We start from the raw sequence: 23,608 nt of genomic DNA on the forward strand, positions 1-23,608 counted from the left end.
TACCAAACTTGCACTAAAAAAGAAATGTAACAGTCTGGGTTGAAGGCATGTGAAGTGATTCCAGGTTTACATGCAGGACAGCTGCACACAGATCTGCAGCCGCCAGAGTCAGGCAGCATCAGGGCTCCATGGAGGCTCAGATGCTGCAATTCGGCAGGTCTGTGGTGACCACCCATTCTAAATTTTTGGTGAAAAAATGTGTTGCCAGTATTTGTAGCTCCAAAGAGAATTTTCTCAAATACAAACCAAAACCATAATCTCACCTGACTTCAGACCTCTGCAAAGTGGATGTTGGTGCCACAGGTTGTCACTGTTTTTTGTGGCAATGGAGAGGAACAGCCACCATTTTTCTGACCTATAAGAGAACTCCTGTTTGAGGAGAAGAATCAGTCCCTACCTGCATTTTCTCTCACCTGACTATGAAGGAAGGCCAGATGTGCTGAGTTTAACTTCTTCCTAAAAACCTCCAGTGATGTGGATTCTTCAGTATCCCTCTAGTCCTTTCTTTCCTTGTTACAAGCATAATCCTATTATTCTTAGAGTCCTGTTTTCTCGTAGATGACCCCATGAAGATATAACACAGACTTAGTTATTTGTATTTTTAAATATTTTTTCATTTGTTTGCTGTTCTATAGAGTTATCAATCTGGTGCTTAACATCCACAGGATATGGTGAAGGAAACTGGTACCAAATCAGTCAAGCCAGGGCCCCACAGGGTTTCTTCTAGAGTGTGGCAGTAGATAAGATTTCTAGAGGAACTGGTATATTGGTGCAGTGATGGGGCAGAAAGGTGGGGAAGGGAAAGAGGATAGAAAAGAGGCCACTAGAGAAAACAGCAGAGTAATGTGGAGGCACCACATCCATTACTCTTCCAGGAGCCAAAAGGATGGCCAGAGCTGACCTTTTTTCTTGCTCTAGCATTTCCTGTACTACAATGTGTTTTCCAGCCAGCATTCAAACTGCAGCTCTATTCTGTTTGAGGTCCTGCTTCCCCAGCAGGGATCCACAACTTGGCTGGCAAGACCTAATGTGAATCCCTTTTACCTGGAGTCCTGCCAGTGAAAAGAACTCCAGGCCTTATAGGAGAGTGTTACATTTTTGAAGAGCAGTACAAGGAGCATCATCCACAATCCTTTTTTGCAGTTATTCAGCTAAGCAAAAAATCACACAGAAGCATGGGATGTTTCAATATGAACAAAGAAAAGCTCTAGAAAAATGTGGCACAGAAGAGAAGCTGAGTATTAGGAGTCTCCTGGGTGTTAATTTGGCTTGTTTGGCTCCTGTCCAAGGAGAACAATCACTATGTATTTTATAGGCATTGAAATTAACTTAAAGAATGGTTATTTATATTTTAAAAGTAATTTAAAAGGTCACATTGAATGATGCCCCTACAAAAAACCAAACCAAAACAAAACAAAACTCTGTTGCTCTGGTTTTTCTGTATTTTTTATTTGCTGTTTCTAAATGTGACCTTGAAATTGGGAATGTGTCCATGTTGCTTCCTTACAAAGAAAAAAGACAATAATTTGTCTTTTGTAATGCAAACACAAGGTCTCTTTGTATTGTATTTTATGCAATGTATTTTGCAAAAGAATCCTGGATGACTGCAGTCTGTCCAGGAAGGGGGAACCCTAACCAAGGTAGGGTACCACACCGCAGCACATTCATCAACCCTTACCATCACACAGCAGAAAAGGATCTCCTAACACAACAGCCTGACAGGGGTGACATTTAATTTCCCACAGCACGCAAACACTCTGAGGTAAATGTGTTTTAGAAGACAGAAGAGCTAACAAAGGCTTGCTATTCATTATCCCCTAATTACCTTTCAAGGCCTTAGGCAGAGAGCTGACTGTCCTCAGACTGATTGCTTTAGGGAAGAAGGGAAAGCTTCCTCAGAGAAACCTGTTGCTTTTCCAGCTCCTCCACAGGAGACAGACAGCTTCCGTCCATGTGAAGAAAAGGCAATGTTGCAAACTTTTTAATGTAAAATATAGCAATGACAGATGCCTATGACTGTATTAAAGGCTCAGAAACCTTCCCAATTCTCAGCAACCAAGGGAGTAAGCGGTGAGATTTCAGTTGCCAGTATGAAAAAGGATTAATTTTAAATTATGTCAACCATCATATCATTCCTTCATATCCTCCGTAGTCTCAAGGAGATACTTATATCTGCTTTGTCACCGTACACCTCAGAAGACAATTTGTGAATATCAGTTCAGTGATTAGGGAAATGAATTAAAAAGCTTTTGCTATATTCAGACTTTAATATGTTTGAACAAAATTGCTTAGTTTACCTGAGATACACTATCATTTTCATTTAGCCTATCACATCATTCAAGCAACATTGTCTGGAGATAATTACTGAAGAAGACAAGTTCTTGTCAGCCTGAAACACAGTGGCACAAACTCATTTACTGCAAATTAAAATAGATGGGAAATTGCCACTGTTTTTAAGGTAGCTGCACAAGAAGCTAAGTTCAAAAGTATGTTAAAAGTAATTGTAGCAAAATGCAAGTTTTTGGCTTACAACCTATGCCCTAAACAAAGTATTTCAAACATCCTGGTAAAAATAAGTGAATCATAAGAAGTAATTGAAAACTCTAAAAGAAACAACCCTCCACAAGGAACACTGGATGCCTACGGACAATCCCAGAAAAAAAGTAATGTTTTGCACAAAGACTTCATTAGAGTAACTCAGAGAAACTCATAAATATTGAAACAACAAATAGAGAACTTTTATACTATAAACACACACATGCATCATCACATGGATGTGAATCATCCCACTAAAACTAAGGAGGCTGCCTGGCTACCTAAAAATGAATACATTGTTTTTGAGAACTGAGAACATATGTTCTAATACGGGGTGACCTGCCATGCCCTGGGGCCTATACATTTCCTTTAAGATGAAATAGAACATTAACTGCAGGACTACTTTAGAACTAGATGGTACCTCAGGAGCCTGATTGGGGGACAGAGATACTTTTCCATCCACACGAACTTTTTCCTCTTACGTCTGTTGTCATATGACAGATGTATCCGAATTGCAACACAGTTTTAACTACAGAAACAACAGGTTCTGCTCTGCTGGGCACAAGTCTGCTCAGCTCTTGGCTTTGCCCTCTGCCTGCCCATCCTCCAGCACCCACAGGAACACAGTTTTGAAAAGCCTTGAAAGGTGAAGGGACAGTGTCTGAGTGAAACAAACACAATTCAAAGCCAGAGTTAGAGCTATTCACAAGTATTTTGCTTATGCCAGAATTACTCTAACTGTTCAGGTTGGTTTATGTGATCCTTTCCTTAAAAACAAATAAATAAATATATATTTTCCTGCTCCTCCAGTTCAGGAGGGACTCGCTGACAGACAGCATGGTGAAATCTACACTAAGTGTTTTTAGAGAAGTACACAATTTTGTAGTGTTATAGTGCTGCTTAGAGGGGCCCTGTGAGTCACCCATCACATTCCAAGGCAGAGTATGGCCAGCACTGGGGCAGGTCAGCGTGGCTTTGCCTGGTTGAGATTCAGAAATCTGCAGGGACAGGGTTTCCTCCAGCTGTGCCAGTGAGCATTTTGTTTCCTAATGTCCAAGCTCAACACTCATCTTACTGTCATTTGCCCCCTTTTACACCTTCTGTTACCACTGAGAAGCGTTTGGCTCTGGTGTCATTGTAGGTCCTTGTCATGAAGTCATAGGCTGCTGTTCAACTGCCTTTGGCTTCCTCTTCATCAGATTATACAAGCCCAGCTCTTCAGCTTTTCCTCAGTGGTCCTGTGTACTAGATCCCTGACTATCCTGGTAGCCCCTCCCCTGTGTCTCTCTCCAGTTTCTTGACATCCTTCCCGAAGTGGGTGGCCAAAACTGTGTTTTCCATATTCTATTTGACTCGACCCTGTGGAATAAAAATGTGAGAAAGTGATCTCTTTTACTGGAAATATTTTTTAAGATTACTTTGAACTCATGATATTCCTCTGAAGGCAACTGTAGCTGACGATGTTGCTTTCAGAGTGCTGACTTCAACTTGAAGCAGCCAAGAAGACACGAAGACCTGAGGGAGAAGAGACAGTGAAATGCAGGAACAGACTAAGGAAAAAAGATCACTCCAAGGAGCAGTGGGAAGAAAAACAAGGCCAAAAATGAAGAACAAGGGGGTAGTGCAGAAAATTATCCCCTATCACTAATGTTACATTATTATTCAGGACAAATGTAGACTAGCATGATCTACTTAGCAAATAGGGGTGTTTCATATTTGAAACCATTTAAGCTAACGATTTTCATTCTCTGGAAAGTGGAAAGCCAAGGGCAAAAAGAGTCAGTCCTCCAAATAATTGCCTCGCTCTACACCTCACTGAGGATGTTGCTTAGGAGCTTTATCATGACACCCCTTGAAAAATATCTTTCATATATTTCAGTCCCTTTATAACTGTGTAGGAGCATTATATTTTTGTCTTTGAGGGAGAGATCCAAAATACCCTGTCAGAGGTTTTGTCTCAGCTTTCTGTGCTTCCCACTTGCACCAGCATATCCAAGCTCGCCTCTGCCTCCCAGCTGACTGAGGAATGACTGAATAAGGAGAACCAAATCTGGAATGTGAATTGGTCCTCCTGTAAATGCTATTTGGAGTCTTTAAAAACAACGAATAAACTGTCCATACAAGGACTTCCTCTAAAAATTACTTCATTGCACTGAGGGAAGTACACTACCCTCCCCACAACTCTGCGAAGATCTGAGTGACAACGACTTGCACACAAGCTAATGCATAAGCAGAACTTCACTTGCACAAGAAAAGCTGTCATATTTTTCGCCTTGGCTTCTGGAAAAAAAATAAATTAATTAAAAGTCGTGTGACAAAACGAAAGGAGCAAACAGGCCTGACATCATGAGCGTTGGCAGTTTACTCCAGACCTGCCAACGTCTATGGAAAGATGAGAGCTAAACTTCTCTCCTGTCAAATCTTTGCATGGTAGAGAAGGGCCCTGCCAGACAGTATCAGAAAGGGCTTTAATTGTCTTTGCACCTTGGTGCTTTGCATACTTCCCTGGAGTTCTTTTAGCCCAGATTGGACTGTATTCCAGAGGTTTTGGAAGCAAAAGAAAACAAATTAACATCAGAAATAACAACGTGGAAAATAGCTTTCTCCTTTTATAGAAGTGTGAGCATTGTTTGTGATTCTTGCAGCCCCAAATGATCCTACAACACAGCAGTTTCAGGAGATGTGGTGCTGTTCAAGCCCTGCCTCCAGCTGTTGTGCTGTGTTGCTGTGTGCTCATGCTGACAGCTGGTGCGTCTCGCTCCCAGTTCCTGCCTGCCTTTTGCTCAGCAGTGAAGCAATGCCTACACACAGGGCCAGATTCCAGTTCACTATGGAAATGCCCCCAAAACAAGTGAAAATACTACCAAAACACATGCTTTGTGCTTATTTCCTGATCAGTCACAAGATACTTCCTCCTTCTATATGGAGTTCCCCACGCACTCCCACATCAGTTCCCTTTTTTTTTTCTTTTTCTTTCCTAGCAGTCTAAACTCTTTTGTGTTGAGAGAAGAATCCAGCATTGCAGTAGCTCCACGTTTCTTGTAAGCCAGTCCCACAGAAGTGTCAGAATGTCGAGCCATGCTCAATGAATGAGGGCATACAGCCTGGAAACTTCTTTTTCTTCCTGTGGATCCAACTCAAAGTCAAATGTGATTTTGAAATATTTTTAAAGATCTTCCAGGAAAATGAGAGCGAGTGATGAAGTCAATAGCTTTAATATATTGATAAAACAGTTTTTCATCCATTTAGCATTGTTAATTTGCTTTGAGAGCATTTGAATTGCCACTTAGGTCCAACCAAAGGTCCACCTGGCCCAACATCTCATCTCCAGTAATGGTCAGTGTCTAGTGCAATGCAGACATGTTTCTCAACCTGTGCCAGTACTGGTAGACCATTCAACATCAGGTGGTGGCTTGAAAAGCAGTCACAATTTTATTTTTTTTTAAGTCATCAGTCAAGCAAAGGAAACACAGCTATAAAAGTAATAATAGTCTCAAAACATTCTTGAAAAAGCAAAGTGAACACTCAAAGCTTAGCTTTGTTACAGTTGCTTGTGAATTTAAAACTTACAGCTGTGTTGTGCAATGTGGTCCACAGGTAGTTTTCAAAAAACTGAGGCAATCCCGTAATTAACAGGATTTGAGATAGACTGTTAAAGGGGAAGGCACAAGATACTCAGAAACTCTCAAATAAGTTTTCCTATCCTGGCCACCACAAACAGGCTTATACAACAAACTGGGGCCTGGTGTCTCAGACTCATAATAATCTTCAATATTTAAAAATACCACATCTGAGAATAAAACTGTGTATAAAGAAAAAACACTCATATTAATGAATTACTCTTGGTTCTCACAGTTTCTAACATCATAACAGCCTTGCACCCCAAGAACAAATAACATTTTCCTGTAAAGCTGTCTGTAGCAAATGTGTTCACTAGCTCATTAGTCATTACTGTACAAATAAGTTTGTTCCAGTGAGCACAAATGCACAAATAGAAGCCCTTTTATATTATTCTATGACTCAGCTCACAGAGCCGAAGTGACTTGGAAGTTTACTACTTGTGGTTGCAGCACCTAAAGACAAAAACACTTGAAATAACCAGGGTGATTGCTCTGAGGCTTCAGTGATTACAGATCTTTCATCAGTGAGACCTCAAACTACATGAAAGAGCCTAAGTTTGGTGCATGCTGTTCAAATTAGAAAAATTATGCAAGCTAGAGTAAATACATATTGAATGAAAAAAAAACCAGAGATATATTTATACATAATACTGAAGAGGAGAAAGATGTCTGTAAAAAATAACTCAGAGTGCTACCTCCAGACAAAGCTGAGCACACTTCACTACCATGTACTATCCATTTTGAAGCAGGTAAAGTGAAATCATAAAAGCATTGTGCAGAGGCAAAAAGTTACTACTCAAATGAATCTAGCATATGCAGCTCGTTGTAAATTTTTTACTTTCATATCTCAAACACTGGCACAAAGAGATTTTCTTCCTTGCTGAGAAATTCCTTTCCTTTCTCTGCTCCTTGTCTGCCTGTGCGTCATTTCTGTAAAATGCACCAAGAAACGCAAAATTGTGGAACAGGTCAAAACTTGAGCTAAATTTGCAAACCTCATGGAAACTGGGAGAAGACAGCATTTGATTTTGATTTAGAGTCCAATGGCTGCGATTTCAACCACTGTTTTGAGTCAGTCAGTCTGGCCCAGTCACTCAGCGAGCAAAACTGTTGTCAAATTTTGCCTTGTAGGAGGTGGGCTGTATGTCCAAGGAGTTGAGCATGAGATTGAAAGTCACAAGCCCTTCAAAATGCTTATTCTATTTCAGGCTCATCATATGACAATGACCCTCATCATCCAACTTCCCCATCTCTTCATTCTTTAAAATGTCAGTGGTAATATTTGTCAGTCGGAGAGCTTAAAGAGCACTGGATAAAAACAGGCAGAAGTGAAAATCATTGCTAAGTGAAAATAATGAGTAACAGCACTAGGAACACAATTCCCTGTAACTGGAGGGAAGTCCTCAGTGCTATGCTGTGCAAGTGACTAAAGCTCCTCTTGGTAGCTACACTGATTGTGCATAGCCTTCCTGTATTTAAACTCCACCCTCAGTGATGCATCTGTCTACACAAGCAGTACAACACCAAAGGCCAAAAGTCTTGTTTTCAATCCTGGGTCTCCTTGGACAGCACTTTGCTTAATTTTTCTGTTTCCAGTTCCTAACCTGGAACTTTATCTGTGTTTCTAAAGAACTCCCCTGTCAATGATGTAAGAAACTGCTTAGTAATGTGTCCTATATTGCAGTAGACTGAGACATGTTTGCAAAATGCCAGAGCTCCAGGAACTAATTTTTCTGATGCTGTATTAAAAACACATAGAGACGGTTGATTCTGTTTCTCCTGTTCTTTATTTTTTTCTGTGAAAAGAACATTCTACAGCATTATTAAGCCTGTCTTGTATGAAAGATCAATGCATGACATTCAGCTAGGCAGAGAGGTGTTATGTTCATCTCATTGTAGGCACAGAGATTAGTGTCACACTGAGAATTACATAGCAGTCACACTGCATTCAGCAGTAATCCAATATGTTAGGCCTGCTTTTCCTCGTTACTGTACACAAATATTTTTTGGAAAAAAAGCACAGTGCTATAAGGTTCTGATGGGAAGTGTTACAGAAGTATTAGCGACTACTTGGAGCATCACCACACTTACTGTTTGCCTTGCACAGTGACTAAGCAGGCTGGGATACATGCCTGCCTCCAGATTCAGCTGTGCCAGCCGAAGAGGCTGTGCCCAGGTGCTCACCATCTGGCTGACTAACTCAAGTTGGTGGGAGCTCCCACATGGAGATCTGCCAGCTGATCCAAAGGTTGGCAACACCCACCATATGGGTGCTGATGAGCAGCTGCAGATGCACTGGAGCAAGGAAGCCCTTGCTGAAGGCTGGAAAGGTCATGTGCTCACAGGCTGTGGTCTACTGCATGATTATGCATGGATGGGTGTCTGTGCTTGTCAAAACCTCCTGATTCTTATCCCTGAATTGGATGAAAATTTTTGAGAGTCAAGCCTGAGTTAAGAGGAAGAGACAAGAAACCTCAAAGGTAAAGTTGTTGGACCAGTATACATAACAGCAAATGCAAGCCAGCATTCGGCAGACAGCCAGGCTAGATGTTCCAGCAGCTCCTTTTGGTCCTGAAGTCTAGTAAACCTATGGCCAAAGCATTTCAGCTTGGCTGCCTGAAGTTAAACTCTTTGTGGAATCGTGTAAAACACTTACAAAAAAGTAAAGGCAGCTTCTATCAAAGTAAATGAAACCCATATCAAAGGTTGCCAATTCACTTTAGGGCTTAAGGTGCTAAAAAAAATTGGGTTAATTGAAATACTACAAAGAGATTTACAGTGCAGTAAATGACTGAATAGGTTTCAAAATAGCATCTGGAAGTAAAAAAAAAAGAAATTAATGCTGCAGATGTTTCTAGCTTTTTCTTTCTGTGTCTGCCTATGAAACAGCTGTGGGACTTTTTTTAGTCTTGTGGTAATACTCTTTGTGGTGATCACGTGCTGTGAGAAAAGCACTTTCCTGGTATTTCCAACATGTTAGATGGTGGCAGGTGATGCTACCAGTTGCCAGTTCGATGTGGATAAAGCCATACTTCCTTCCCTTCTGCACAAATCTGGATTCAGGTTCTTTCTTGAATCACATGAAGACCTTTTAGGTGCCAGTGTTTCCAAGTCCCACATTTTTTACTGCGATCAGTAACTCCTGCTTGGAAGGGATAACCAGGACGACAGCAATACCAGATATCTAAGCAGGATTTCACCATGGGACAGCAGTTGCTTGCAGTGTTTGCTTTGGCACTTGCCATCCTGAGTTGTCTGTTTAAAACACATGTAACTATGCAAATAAGGTTGAAAGCTATGGAATATATATTGCTGTACAGTAATCTTAATCCAGTTATTGGAATGGGAGGAATTTAACTTTGCATTTAATCTTCTGTTCTGCCACAGACTTCCCTCAGATGAGACACGCTGCCTACCCTGTCGTTTAATTCCCACTTTTATAAAATCAGACTAATACTTCCACATCACTCTGAGACTATACCAGGCACAGTGCAAGGCCAGGTAACATCAACTAACTTCAAGAAAGCTGGTATGTCTTGTCTATCCAACCCAATACAGAACCACACAAGGCTGCTAGCTGGAAGCTAAGATGTATAGTTCATCCTTGAGGAGCACTATGAAGCATTATACCAATGGTACAAGTCTTCTTCCAGGTCCACAGCTAGACTGAGCCAGGTCAGGAATCTCTGCCTATCATTTATGGTATTTAAAGTTGCCCTAAGATTTTCTCTTTTATATACATATATATTTTTAAAAAACCCTCCCTGCTCTCTCAGGTTATGTTGACTGCATGATCCTCTAAAGTAATTCCACATCTTTTAGATGTGAAGCTTCAGAAATAAGGAAAAAAATCACCTGTACTTTAAAAATGCCTCTACCTACCTGCAGGTTTCAGGCCCAAGTTCCTCCAAGTAAACATTAGACACTGCCTGATGCCGGTCACAGATTCACCCATTAGCACTTCTTCCCTCACTATCTAGATCAGACTGATCAGCCTACACTCAGAAATACTGTGATAACCACTGAAAGTAATGGACCCTGAAAACTTTGGCAAGTATGTCCTAAAATACTAGCTCGCTAGAGAGAAATCCCTAGAAATAAAACCCTGTTTAGCATCCATGTTGTGCATCCTTCTGCCCTGGAAGCCTCTTACACTTTCTGAAATAAAATATTCTAGTAAGGAATATTAAAGCAGTGGACATAATGGCAAGAGACATGGTGGTATCACCAAGAGGAAAAGCATTAAGATCTGATAATGTGAGCCTTCCTTCAGCAGGCTTCCAATTCATCACTGAGAATCCAAGTTACTCTTTTGAGTAGCAGTCAGCTGAACCTCCCTCTAGCAAAAATTTCTCTCTTTGACTAATTTGCTTACTATTTACAGCATTTGGTGCCTTAACTCTAAGGTTGCCGGAGGGGTTCCAGAGATCTTTCTTTGAAGATAATGAACTATGATGGTGTTGATGGAGGGTTTGTGTGCACATAAAAGGCATTGAGATAGCAGGGTAGCAAACACCTCACAGAACACTAGATGGATAGATAAGGGAAAGCCAGATGATCTGAAAGCTAGGTTAAATCACCTATTATTTGTAATTTAGCACATATGTTCAAGCAAGAGATACAGGGAAACGTGTTCAGATTGTGTCCTTGATAGACAAAGCCTAAATCCATCTCTGCTACTATCCTTCAAGAGCTAAAGTTCTGGAAGGAGAACATGAGTGCCAGTGTCAACAGACAGTGCACACTTCCACTCTTCATTCTGGAGCACGTACCAGCTCCTCATATCAGTCTGCCTTGTGACCAAAGGAGACCAGTAGAGCCAACTCATAGCACCACTAAAAATCTTCCTTTTTCTCAGGAGCCTGTTTTTACCACACATCCAACGGCAAGGGCAGAGACACTCGTGTTGTGTGTGTGTGTCCCCCTCCTTACATTTCCACCTCCTTTACCATTCAGTTCTGATAAAATCAAACTCTGTATAGTCAGAGCACATTATTTTAAGTTCATAAAAACAATAACGAATTTGAGTATCTGTCATCCAACCTGGTTTTATGAGGACTCTAAGCTAGAGAGGCTACACAATATAGCAAGGACTTGCACTAATCTTGCGGGGGAGTTGGCACGCTCAGAGGAGGGCACACAAATGTGTAGCTTCTGCAGTCACTCTGCTCTAACTGCTACAGGCTGAAATAACTGCAGCATTTCCTCAAAAAGTCACAGTGAGAACCTTTGTTAGACTCGAATCAGTGTGCTGGAATTAAAATGGAAGTTAGGGCCATCATTTACCAGCTGTTTTGACTAGAGGTCAGTGCATCTAAAGGATGCTGTAATTTTCCACTGCTTTCTGCAAGGATGGGAATTACTTTTTTCTCAGTGCAGCCCTGCATCACTCTGTGATGCTGTGAGTGTAATCCCTTGGCACTAAAGCCTCTTACTGACAATGCAGTAAACCTGCTTCATAAGCATCAAAAAAGGGAAATAAAAGATGTTCCAAAATTGTGTTTGGCAAAATATGACACCGAAGTCAATTAAATGTTTCCAGATCAATAGGGGCTTCAGTCAATAAACCTGTCAAAACAGTGTCTAGCAGACCTGTGAACAGCATTCAAAAGCTCCTGATTTAAAATCTCTGTTGGAGTTGTTATTAAAGCTGTTATTCAGTTCCTTATCTATTTGCTGCAACTTGTAGACATCATTTGTGGGGGCAGCCTGAAGGTCTTGACTGAAAGTTTTGGCTGTTGCACATGAAACTTAATTACAAGGTCAGGGACAAGAACTTGTTTGTTGAGGATTTACAGGAGGAAAATGAAAGCTTTTAAGATTTTGCTTCAGAAGACAGATGCTGTTAGGAGTGCTATATCCTTTTGCATTTGGGGAGCTATGTCATTCCTGGAGTCCAAGGCTTGAGTCCCATCTTCGTTTAATTAAGACAATGCTAAATACCACTGAAAATATTTGCAGAATTTTGGGAAGCTTCCTTCCAGAGTCAGCCAGGTAATTCTAGGAAAAGTTCAACCTGCTGCATCCTAAGGTCTTGATTCAGCCGGATAAGTAAGAAAGAATTAATTAATTTAGGTTTGAATTAATTTCCAAACAGAAGTTCGGAAGCTATCTGAGAATCTAATTCCTGAAGGATGGAGGCACTGAATTACACTAATAAATCTTCCTCCGCAGCGCATAGCGAAGACCAGGGCAGAATCAGAGGAAGAGAGCTCACAAATTCCAGTTGCTATGTGGGCTGCTGAAGCCTCTGACCTTCCTAAAGGGCAAGAGAGAAAAGTTTCCATGTGCCTAGTAAACACCGAGAGGCAGCACTAACACCTGTCTGTCCACTGCAGATGAAGAAACCCTCCAAATAGGGAGATTTCTCTAGGGAGACAAATTTCCACAGTCCAGCTACCGTTGAGGTGCTTTGAATTACATTGGCCAACACCACTGGCATGTCTCACAGCCTGGCAGTGGGGCCCTGGCTGGTAAGCTGGCATGGTGAAGAGCTTGACGAGCACCTGTCTACCTAATGCTACTTCTACATGGAATATAGTTATGTGGCAGGGTCAAATGCTTTACGTTAGGTTACAAATCAAATGAGATCTCTTTCTTCTTGCCAGCAAACAGAAGTTCTTGGGGTTTTGTGAGCTGGTTAAATTCTGTGACTGTAAAAACAGTATTGTTTCACTCAGAAGTATAACTTAGGACTATCAGAATGAAGGTCCAAGCCCAAGGTCCATGTAGGTCAGTCTGGGTTACCAGTGCCAGCTAACAGTGTGCTGTTAGTTGAGAGGGTAAAAATAGGCAACTATTTGGTGATTTGCCCCCAAAACAGCCTTGGCTCCCAGGAACTTGTGGTCCAGGAACAGTCCAGGCCAGACATGCTGCCTTTATAGCCAATTTATTTTTTCCTATTGATTTGTCCAGCCTTCCTAGCACCCATCCCCACTTTTGGTGTGCACACAACCTGAGGCAAGGGGTTCTAAAACTTTGAATATTCCTTGTGTGGAGTTTCCCTGTCCTTTTTTATTTTAAATGTCCACCTTTTACTCTTATTTTAATTTCATTTGGTTTGAAAAACTATTAATTTAGACGTTCAGGACCATTTGTCAGAATTTTAGCCTGAGGCAGAAAAGCAACATGAGTCTGAAACATCACTGTTAATTTTTTGTATTCTTCTTTTGTATTTACTTTCTAGCTGTACACTCCTAGCACACTAACTGTACAAATTCTTGATGCAAACCCTTGCAATTCACTGAGATTTTCACAATATCTGATGCTTTTCTGTAAGATTCCGCTTTTGATAAGGAGAACTTTTCCTCATGTTCTCTCGCTGTTAGAGGTGTTTGCTGATATATTTGTAGAGAAAAGAGCTAAACCACAGCCTTAGGACACTCAGGCTTTTAAGCCAAACCCTGGGGCTTCAGAGAAACCACAGAAATACAGAATGGTTTGGGTTGGAAGGGACCTTTAAGATCATCTGGTTCCAACACCCCTGCCATGGGCAGGGGCACCTCCCACTAGACCAGGCTGCTCAAAGCCCCATCCAGTCATGAATGCTTCCAAGGAGTGGAAATCTACGACTTCCCTGGGTAACCTGTTCAGTGTCTCACCATCCTCATTGAAAAGAATTTCCCCCTAACGTCTAACCTAAATCTCTTCCAGTTTTAATCCATTACCTCTTGTCCTCTCACTGCAAGCCATCCTCAGCTTTCCTGTAGCCCCTTCAAGTACTGGAAGGCCTCTATGAGGTCTCCCTGGAGCCTTCTCTTCTCCAGGCCCAGCTCCCTTGGCCTGTCTTCACAGGACAGGTGCTCCAGCACCCTGATCATCTTCATGGCCCTTGTCTGGACTCACTTCGGGAACTCTTATGTCCTTATGTTGGGGGCTCCAGAACTCGACACAGTACTCCAGATGGGGTTCAGGAGACCGGAGCAGAGGGGGAGCATCCTCTCCATTCACCTGCTGGCCGTGCTCCTTTTGATGCAGCCCAGCACACGGTTGGCTTTCTGGGATGCCACACTGCCGGCTCGTGTGGAGCAGTTCATGACTTTAAAACGCCGCCTGCGTTATAAATAATGATAGTTCATCCACTGGGAGGAATTCTTCCCTTCCACATTAAAAACGCCAGTGCTGCGAAGCTCCCGCCAGCGGGCCAGGACCTTGCCGGCTCCCGCCGCGGCAGGTGGGTGCCGGGGGGCCGGACAGACGGACAGCGCTTCCCGCGGCGGGGCGCGGCGCCGGGCCGGGCCGGGCCGGGCCGGGCCGGGCCGGGGGGGCGGCGGGGGAGCGGAGCAGCGCGGCCGGGGGGCGCCGGCGGGGCGCTGCCGGCGGAAGGCGCTGGGTGCCAGGTCGGAGCGGGGCGCCGGTCCCGCCCCGGCGATATCCGGCCGGGGGGGAAGCCCGGCCGGCAGCCGCAGCCCTGCGCCCCCCGCGGGCAGCCGCAGCCCCCCTCCCCGGCCAGGCGCGGAGCCCGTTTTGGGCGAGGGGCGGCGGTGGGCACGGGACCCGCGGCCGCTGGCAGCGCACCCTGGCGGGGGCAGGGCCGGCGGCTGCCGGCAGGTCAGCTCGGGCCGGAGTGGCCCCCCCCGTCCCCTCCCCCGCCGCTGCCCGTGCGTGTGTGTGTGTGTGTGTGCGCGCTGATTACAGTAATTTTGAGGGCGATGTTGCAACGGGGCAGAGTGTGCGGGGCGGCCCGTGCTGAACTTTATAACGCTCCTGCATGTCAGCCGCCCTCGATGTTGCGCCCGTAAACGGGTCAGCGGGAGCAGCCACCGGCATCGCCGCCCTCGCCGCCTCCCTCCTGCCTCCGGGCCGCCCGGCCAGGAAGGGGAGTTATTTGGGATTACTGCGGCGGCCGGGAGCCCAGTCACAGCCTCCGCGCCGCCGCGCTGCCGCGCCCGGGGTCTCGGCAGGGAGCGAGATGAGGGGCAAAGAGGAGAAGTCGTCACTGAAAGGTGGGTTCAGCGCTCAGCCGGCGGGACGCCCTCTCCGAGCAGCAAAACTGCTCCCCGCGGGAGAAGGAACCCCTCCAGCAGCGGGGCCACCGCAGAGCGGGGCACCCGAGGATACAGACGGGTGTGTGCGGAGTGCAGCCGGGGTAGCGTCAGGCGCGGAAAGGGTCAGGCAGACTTGGCAAGAGCAGTGCAGCCCTGGCAGAAAGACCGGTGCACAGTCAGGGCGGTGCTGTAACCGGCCGGAGCGGGGGCAACCGCGGGGCTGCGCCGCGGGCACTTGCGGGCAGACTGGGGGGCCGGGGCGCTGCGTGAGGGCAGGGCAGTGGCGTGCAGCCCGCGGCAGGTTGTGCGAGGCGCGGGAGAGGCTGTGCCAGAGCCTGCCCGGGGCTGGGAGACGCTTGTCTCTGCGCACAGCTGGCGGGAGTGCGCCGGGGGGAGGGGGCGGCGGCGCCGGCCCGGCTGCGGGGAGCCCGCTCCTGGGGCCCGCAGGGAGCTGCCAGGGGACGGGAACGCCGATCACCCCTAAAACTGGGGCTCTCCAGTAGTGTTCAACACCAGCACTCTGAAAGCAGCCCAGAGGAGGCAGGAGAATCTGGCTTGTTCTGTTGCAGTCTATCAAGTGGTTTTGGTTTTTTTTGGTCGTTTAGGGGTTTTTTTTTTTGGGGTTTTTTTTTGTGATGTTTGGTTTTGTTGTTTTTTCCCCCCGTTGGTTTTGGGGTTTTTGTTTTTGTTTGGTTGTTTTGTTTGGGTTTGTTTTTTGGGGGGGTCTCCTTTTCCATTAAATGAGAGTGACAGTTTTTGCAACAGATTGAGGAAAAGCAACAAGTGGGAGAAGCGAAAGTCCCGCCAGCCGCAGCCAGCTTTTCCGTGCTTCTCCCGTCTCCGTTCCCTGGCGCCGGCTCCCTTGCACTTCCCCGCACCGTGGCAGGGGGACCTGGCAGGCCGGCTAGGTGCAGAGCCCGGCGGAGCCGGCGAGCATCCCTCTGCTCTCTCGGTGTAAAGCCTTTGCAGGACGCCGTAGGGCTTCTGCGCACCTCGCGGGGGTTAACTCTGTGCCCCAGGTCATCCGTCTTGCTGCTCAGGGTGAGCTGTGCAGCCTCTGACGGCTGCTGTGCTGGGGTGCTTGCCATCCCCGCTCGCCCCGAGGCAGACGGTGCGGGCCGCTGCCAAGGGATGCCGCCCAGCGGCCGGCTGCGGTGGCGGCGGGAGGCAGCGGCGGCGGGTGCAGAGGCGGTGGGGGGGGGGGAAGAAGAAAGAAAGAAAGAAAAAAGGGCTCCGGGCGGGGGAGGACGGGGGCACGTTGCAGCTGGAGCCGCTGGCCGCAGCCCAGCGCCCTTCGCTCAGACAGCAAGGCGAAATCAGCGCATGAATAACGCGCCGTCGGGTGGAAAGTTCCAGCCGCCTGTAGCGCGCCGGAGCCCGGCACCCCCGGCAGCGCCGGCCCCGGCCCCCGCCAGGGCGGGGAGGGGGATGCGCCCGTGGGGAGGGTTAGGGGCAGGCCGTGGTATCGTTCCCCGTCCCTGCCTGAGCCCCCCAGGACGGGGTCCCGGCCGCATCGTTTCCCCTCGTGTGCTTCCTGCAAGCACCAGCTCTCCAGGCGTGGCCCCGATGTGCCCGCAAGGAAGCGAGTGAGCAATTAAGTCCCGGGAACACGGTGTTCCTAAATGACCGTGGTGTACAGTGGAAACAAAAACTGCCGAGTGGGGCTGTGCTGGTTATTTTCCCCATTTGCACATGTCCGGGCCTTGGTCATCCTCCCACCTTTTCTAGAAGCACATCTCTGCCCTCTCCTCCGAGGTCAGGGGACTGGGGTTTGTTCTCCCCCATCTTTGTTTCCATTTTTTGCATTTAAAAAAAGACGTTGGGCTTTGTTGGCCTGTGTTGGTTGTTGTTTGTTTGTTTGTTTGTTTTGGGGGGGTTCTGTTGTTTTTTTGTTTGGTAGGGCTTTTTTTTTTTTTTTTTTTTTTTCCCTTTCAGTAATGTCCCAGCCCGGATGAGGGCAGTGCACAGGAGGGACATTTGTTTGTTTTATTGAAAACTGGGCAGGAAATCTTGTTCTTCTGAGTCACTGCGGCTCCTTCAAGGAAACGTCAGCGTCCCTTATCGCCGCGGGAGCGGACACGGGCTGCGGGGAGGGGGGCGACGAGACACACTTTAGGAAGAGGTTCGTCCAGGTTAGAGCCAGATTCCAACTTTTTATGTAAAGAAGGGCCGGGAAAAGAAGGGGAGGCAGAGAGAGACGGAGCTAAGGAAGTTTACTGTGCAAAAAAAAAAAAAAAAAAAAAAAAAAGTTACGCGTTTGGTCAGGGATGTTCTGAACTGGGGGGGCTGCCCCGGGGGGTAGGGCGGTGGCACAGGAGGCGACCCGTGCTCGTCTGCCGCCCCGCGACGTCCTCGGAGGCAGCCTGGCTCCGGGGGGGGCTGGGGGGAAGGATCCGAACGTCCCCGCCCCGGTCCCGCCCATCACCGCCGCCTCTTAAGCGCCGTCGGGCGCCTGGCAGAAGCAGTGCGGTGCTGGGAGCTGGTGGTGTGGAGCTGGTTTTGCTGTATTCCGCTCCCTTCGCTCGAAAATGACCGTGAAAGCGTCCGAGGCGTCTGGTCATACCTTGACTTATTCGAAGATGAGGGGGATGGTGGCCATCCTCATCGGTGAGCGACGGGGGGCTTCTCCGAGGATGCTCGGGGGACTGTGATGTTGTTTTTTTTTTTCTCGCAGAATGGCTTAACGATTTCGTTTCTCCTTTTACTTTATAGCTTTTATGAAGCAGAGAAGAATGGGGCTAAACGACTTCATTCAGAAGATAGCCACCAACTCCTATGCATGCAAGCAGTAAGTATCAGAATTTTCAGCTGGATCTTGGTCAGAAATACCACGATATATTGCAACATCTAGTTAAAAGCGAAAAAAGTTTGTTTACTGTAATGCCTCTGCCATGACTGTTACGGAAGAGTTAATTGATCTTCTTGAAGTATTACTCACTTGGCAACAAATCTTTGTGAGCTGAGTTTGGGACAGATCAGTTGGATGAGGTTTCTGAAGCCGTGTCCCTATTTTGAACTGTACTTACAGTATAAGTACATTTCTCTGCATGATGAAATTTACTTTCTCTATGTTAATTTTACTCCTTAAGTCGAATAGTTTGTTTCAGTCACCTTTTGTAATAGCCCAAAGCAAACCCCATTTTTCCTGATACTTGCATGCCCTCTGGTGGGAAGTTCTTGCCTTATGCTTTTAGTTGCTCGAGTTGTAATTATGCATTCTCTCATCCTTGCAGCCCTGAAGTTCAGTCTATCTTGAAAATCTCCCAGCCTCAAGAGCCTGAACTTATGAATGCTAATCCTTCTCCTCCGGTAAGTAGATTTTACTCAGTGAGGTATTTTTGGAACGTCACATTAGCAATTAATAGAAGCATAGCAAAATTAGCATCATGAGCGTTACATTAGATCAGCTCACAGCACACTGATGGAACTGGAAAAAAAAGTAATCGAGTTAGGCTGAAACTTCTTCCCGATATGGAGAAAAAACATTTAAAATAAGATTTGTTGATTCTTACTTCATTATGGAACGTGGCTAAGACCTCAACAAGAACTTTAAAGTAAACTCTGGCTGTCACACTTGTTTTAGGCAGTACCTAGTAGTGTAAAATATTAGAGGTCAAGGCTGAATTATTAGTGATAAGAAGAATGCTAATCTTCACATTCGAGGTCACTTTATTTTTTAAAATAAGATATTGTTGAGATCTTCACTACAAGGCTGTTTTAATAAATGTGGTTTCTGTCTTTTTATTTTTCTAGCCTAGTCCTTCACAGCAGATCAATCTTGGTCCGTCGTCCAACCCACATGCCAAACCATCAGACTTTCATTTCTTAAAAGTGATTGGAAAAGGCAGTTTTGGGAAGGTAAATCTCAAGTTCTTTTTGCTGTAATCAGTTTACTCTTCAGCTCCTGTCTGCAATGCCTAGGGGCTAAGTTTGTACTGGCTTTGGTGAATGCTGGTCATTTAAACCAGACCGGAACATGTCCCACTGCCTGGCTCCCTGCCTAGCTGCGGGGAGAGGGTGCAGGGTGCTATGTTTGACAGAGTCTTGAAAGGGCAGAGGGGAGTGAGGAGGCACTGGTGCTGGGGAGAATACACACTTTGGTTTTGCCCAGGGAGGGAACTAGACTTTGGGCTAGATTTACCTGCCAGAGTAGTAGCAGCGTTAGGCCTTTCCAGCAAAGGGCTGGCGCGTTGAACCAGAGTGATGTAGCAGTGCTCAGAGGTTAATAATGTAAAGTCCTGTTTGCAGATGTGTTCACAAGTTGTTCTGCATTTCAGTATTGCTCAGTTTTGGGATTTTACTCTCTTTCAGGTCCTCCTTGCACGGCATAAGGCAGAAGAGCAGTTCTATGCTGTTAAAGTCCTGCAGAAAAAAGCAATCCTGAAGAAGAAGGAGGTAAGTTGCTTCTTCATTATGCCATTGCAATGTCCATCAAAGAGACTTTTACTGCTATTACTAAGCAAGTGTACTAAACATTGATGTTTTTTCATGTTTTCAGGAGAAGCACATTATGTCAGAGCGCAATGTCCTGCTGAAAAATGTGAAACACCCCTTCCTGGTTGGGCTTCACTTTTCCTTCCAAACTGCAGACAAATTGTATTTTGTTCTAGACTACATTAATGGTGGAGAGGTAAGCAGTGAGAAGATTAAATAGTATTTCCTGTCATGTGCATGGTGGTAGGGTAGACTTTTTCACCCTTCCTTTAGAGTTGCAAGGGGAAAAGTAACAGGGGGGAAAAGTTACTAGATTGAATGTTTCCAGCCTGCCAAGTTTTGAACTACCCAAGGGTCGTTAGGCCATTTCCTGCTATTGTTCTCCCTCACTATATATATTGAGTCTAATTAAGTGCATTGTTAGCGGGCTTTGGCGCCGTTTAAACAACTTTGTTCTTTATGTCTCCTGTAGTTGTTCTACCATCTCCAGAGGGAGCGTTGCTTCCTGGAGCCGAGAGCCCGATTTTACGCTGCTGAAATTGCCAGTGCCCTGGGCTACCTGCACTCCCTCAACATTGTTTATCGGTAAGAAAGGCTGCTCCGATTGTTGAACTTGAAAACACACGTGCTTTCTTGAATAAGTATTAAAAAGTTGAGCTCAAAATGAGCTCAGGATGGCTTTTAATTATTTTTTCTTTGTGACTTAGTGTAGTTCTGTAACAGCTGCACCCAAGATATTCCCACTGTAGCTCTTCTAATGAACATTGCTCTTCTCTTAACTGTTCCTACAGCGACTTGAAGCCTGAGAATATCCTGCTCGATTCACAAGGACACATTGTCTTGACTGACTTTGGACTCTGCAAGGAAAACATAGAGCACAATGGCACGACCTCCACCTTCTGCGGCACACCAGAGGTAAAGCCAGCCCCCAGCCCGCTGCTCACAGAGCAGCAGCAAGTGCTGTCCTTGTCAGCAAAAACTGCTCCCTTCCCTGGATCTTTACGGTGGGTTAGACAAGGGGGGGGTATTATAGGTCCTGTAGTATCAGGCTGCCATTTGAGAACATGTAGTACACGCAGAACTCGTTGAGCTGGAGGGAACAGCTCTTAAGCTGTGTCCCTGGCTATAAACAGCATGCAGCTTTCCAGTAGCTTAGCTGTTGCTGGGGTTCAATAAGCTACTTTCATTCAAGAATGCGGAGGCTTTCCTTATTATATAGATCTCTTTGGCTAATGTGGCTCTCCTTGTTCTCTTGCACAGTATCTTGCTCCTGAAGTTCTTCATAAGCAGCCCTATGACCGGACTGTGGACTGGTGGTGTCTTGGAGCCGTCCTGTATGAGATGCTGTATGGCCTGGTAAGTAACAAATCCTTCACGGCAGATCAAACTTAACTTAACTCGTCCTTTCCCCACAAGTGACCCCATGCCTACCTGTCAGCCTCATGAACCTATGTCTCTCCCTGTCCCACAGCCACCCTTCTACAGCAGGAACACAGCAGAAATGTATGACAACATCTTGAACAAACCCTTGCAGCTGAAGCCAAATATCACCAACTCTGCGAGACATCTCCTGGAAGGCCTCTTGCAGAAAGACAGGACAAAGAGGCTTGGTGCCAAGGAGGACTTTGTAAGTGCAAAATTACTGTTGCCTGTAGGCAGCACAGGAGGATGACTAGGCTATACTGGTTACATTAGCTTAGGTCTGAATTAATCTGTTTTTCTCTCTATAACAGATGGAGATTAAGAATCACATCTTCTTCTCCCCAATTAACTGGGATGATCTCATTAATAAGAAGATTACACCTCCTTTTAACCCAAATGTGGTATGTATCACTTCTAATTATAGAATGTATGGAGAGTGTCTCTTCCCCCCCTTGTCTTTGTGTGGTGCCCAGGAGCTGGGGGAGCTGGCCAGATGGCTGTGTTTGGGGAACCCAGCTTTTCTTTCCCTTGTGACTGTCAAAGCAAGGTTAAAAATAAGCAGTAGCTGGCTTTTTGCTGATGGACTGTCTAAATTTAGCTGGATTTTTTTGGCCTCTCACAAATGCTTCATTTGCATGGCTATTTTGAAATAATCCCCAGGACATCCACTTTACCAAAGGGTAAGGTACAGAAAGCAAGTAGCTTCCCAGCAGCAGAGATACATTTGGCTTTTAGATGCTGACATGTAAAGAAAGGATTTTGGTTGTGGGGGTTGTTCTCTTTCTGAGCATTTTGTAAACGAAATTTCATAACTTGCTCAGGGATCAAAGTCCACCCCTGCAAACTGCTGCATGAGAGTGACGTGTTTGTGTTTGGCTTCTGATGCATGAGCTTAGTTGGAGGGTAGTGTATTAAATTGAATCATCTTGGTTTTAGTGAGACAATATGCAGCAGGATACAAAAAAAAGGTCAAACTTAAACTGGCAAAGGCTGTTAAACAGTGGACCCGAGGTGATAACACTGTGAGTCTTAACACAAGGGTGCTTGTCCCCATTTTGAATTGAACTGTGCACTCACAAAACATTTGGGTCTAAATGTTTCCTTTTCTGCCCATTCCACAGAGTGGCCCCAGTGACCTGCGACACTTTGATCCGGAGTTTACAGATGAGCCAGTCCCCAACTCCATCGGCCAGTCCCCAGACAGCATCCTCATCACTGCCAGTGTCAAAGAAGCTGCTGAGGCATTTTTGGGCTTTTCATATGCCCCACCTGTGGACTCTTTCTTGTGAACAGTTTTCTTTGTTTCTTTTTTAATAATAATAACTATTATTTTTATTTTTGTTTGGCCTTCTGGTGGAACTGCCAGTTGGTCAGTCATCTTGAAAGAGAATTTGCACATTTCCACCATGGCAGCTTTGCAGCCTTAATTTCAACTACCCTGATCGCTGGAAGCTTTTTTGAAGAGCACATCACTATCTAAATGAGCTTTACAGGCTTTTCATTTCCATTTGTTCTTCCCCCAAAGTGGTGCTGTCTCCTTGGGAAAGAAAAACAAGTGACTGCTGCCATAGACTGCTACTGCAGATCATAGGAGTAAGAACAAGCCGTTTTGAAATCATGCTCCGAAAAGCCTTGCCTGAAGATCTATCTGAACGTGATAAGGATTTTATGAAATGTGCCTTTTTCTGATGAGATCTTGTGAGCTCCAAAGCTTTCCCTGTTGCAGAGTGTGTTTCTCAGTTCATTTATGTGGGTTTACTATGTGAACAAATGGTCTGCGTGTGGTCTGCGTACTACAGATGGACTTAGTTTAAAGCATCAATGTGACACTTGCAGGATACCACAATGTGGGGCATTGTTTGTTTCTTCCATATTTGGAAGATAAATTAAGTGTAATTTCGAAATTTCTTTTGTAAATCTATACAGTCAACTAAAATTATTGAAATGGGCTCACAATTAACTTGTATCCAAATGCTTGAAGAAAGCATTGCTGCTATGATAAAAAGATTTCTATTTTTAGAAAGGGTTTTTATGGACCAAAATGCCCCAGCTGCAATTGATCAAAGCTGTTGGTTTCTTCTTTTTTTTTTTTTTTTTTTTTAGTTTAAAAGATGTCATCTGTAAAATGGGCATTATTTATGGTTTGGGGGTTTTTCATTCCTGATTGTATCTATTGTAAAAAAGATCTGTACATTCAGTTGTAACTCTAGATGTATATTTAAACTTACAGACTTACTTCTAATGTATACCATCATTGTAATGTAATATAATTAACATGGCTATATGTATCATATTTTTTTTTGTGACCAAACCCATTGGTTTGCAGTAAAATCCTGAAAAATACTTACGTAAGGTGTCTTCTTTTTTTTTTAAAGCAAAGGTTCTTGCCCTGAAAAAAGTATTAACTAGCTTTTAAAAAAATAAAAATAAAAAAAAGGAACAGTTCTAAGCTGCCAGACAAGCTGGGATTCCTGTGTAGTTTTGCTTAGGAATGTGATGGTTATGCCCTCAGACTGCACCCATACAAGTTTTATCATGGATACACCTCGCTAAAATACTCAGTCTTCCAAATGTGGATGTTGGAGTGGCTGTGATCAGTTTGGGTGCTCT

The 23,608-nt window shown here is 45.1% G+C and overlaps 1 protein-coding gene across 5 annotated transcripts in view; it reads left to right on the forward strand.

The window, feature by feature from the left end:
* SGK1 (serum/glucocorticoid regulated kinase 1) overlaps positions 1-23,345 on the forward strand; it is a 79,448-nt gene extending 56,103 nt beyond the window's left edge. The window contains exons 4-15 of one of the 5 annotated variants that reach the window (XR_007888926.1): positions 17,855-17,930; positions 18,376-18,451; positions 18,896-19,000; positions 19,454-19,537; positions 19,641-19,772; positions 20,049-20,161; positions 20,368-20,491; positions 20,837-20,932; positions 21,048-21,203; positions 21,310-21,399; positions 21,935-22,020; positions 22,120-22,210. Coding sequence is in view for 4 of the 5 variants with exons in the window: in XM_051613808.1 (XP_051469768.1) it covers positions 14,866-15,100; positions 17,855-17,930; positions 18,376-18,451; positions 18,896-19,000; positions 19,454-19,537; positions 19,641-19,772; positions 20,049-20,161; positions 20,368-20,491; positions 20,837-20,932; positions 21,048-21,203; positions 21,310-21,399; positions 22,120-22,287 (1,455 nt within the window). In the remaining variant the exon portion in view is untranslated. Of the gene's footprint in view, positions 1-14,718; positions 15,101-17,550; positions 17,750-17,854; positions 17,931-18,375; positions 18,452-18,895; positions 19,001-19,453; positions 19,538-19,640; positions 19,773-20,048; positions 20,162-20,367; positions 20,492-20,836; positions 20,933-21,047; positions 21,204-21,309; positions 21,400-21,934 lie in introns of those variants that run through there. The other 4 variants (XM_051613808.1, XM_051613810.1, XM_051613809.1 and 1 more) reach the window with 4 other exon arrangements.
* Positions 23,346-23,608: the final 263 nt, after the last annotated feature.

The sequence above is a fragment of the Apus apus genome, chromosome 3, assembly GCF_020740795.1.
Source record: "Apus apus isolate bApuApu2 chromosome 3, bApuApu2.pri.cur, whole genome shotgun sequence".
NCBI classification, from domain to species: Eukaryota; Metazoa; Chordata; class Aves; order Apodiformes; family Apodidae; genus Apus; species Apus apus.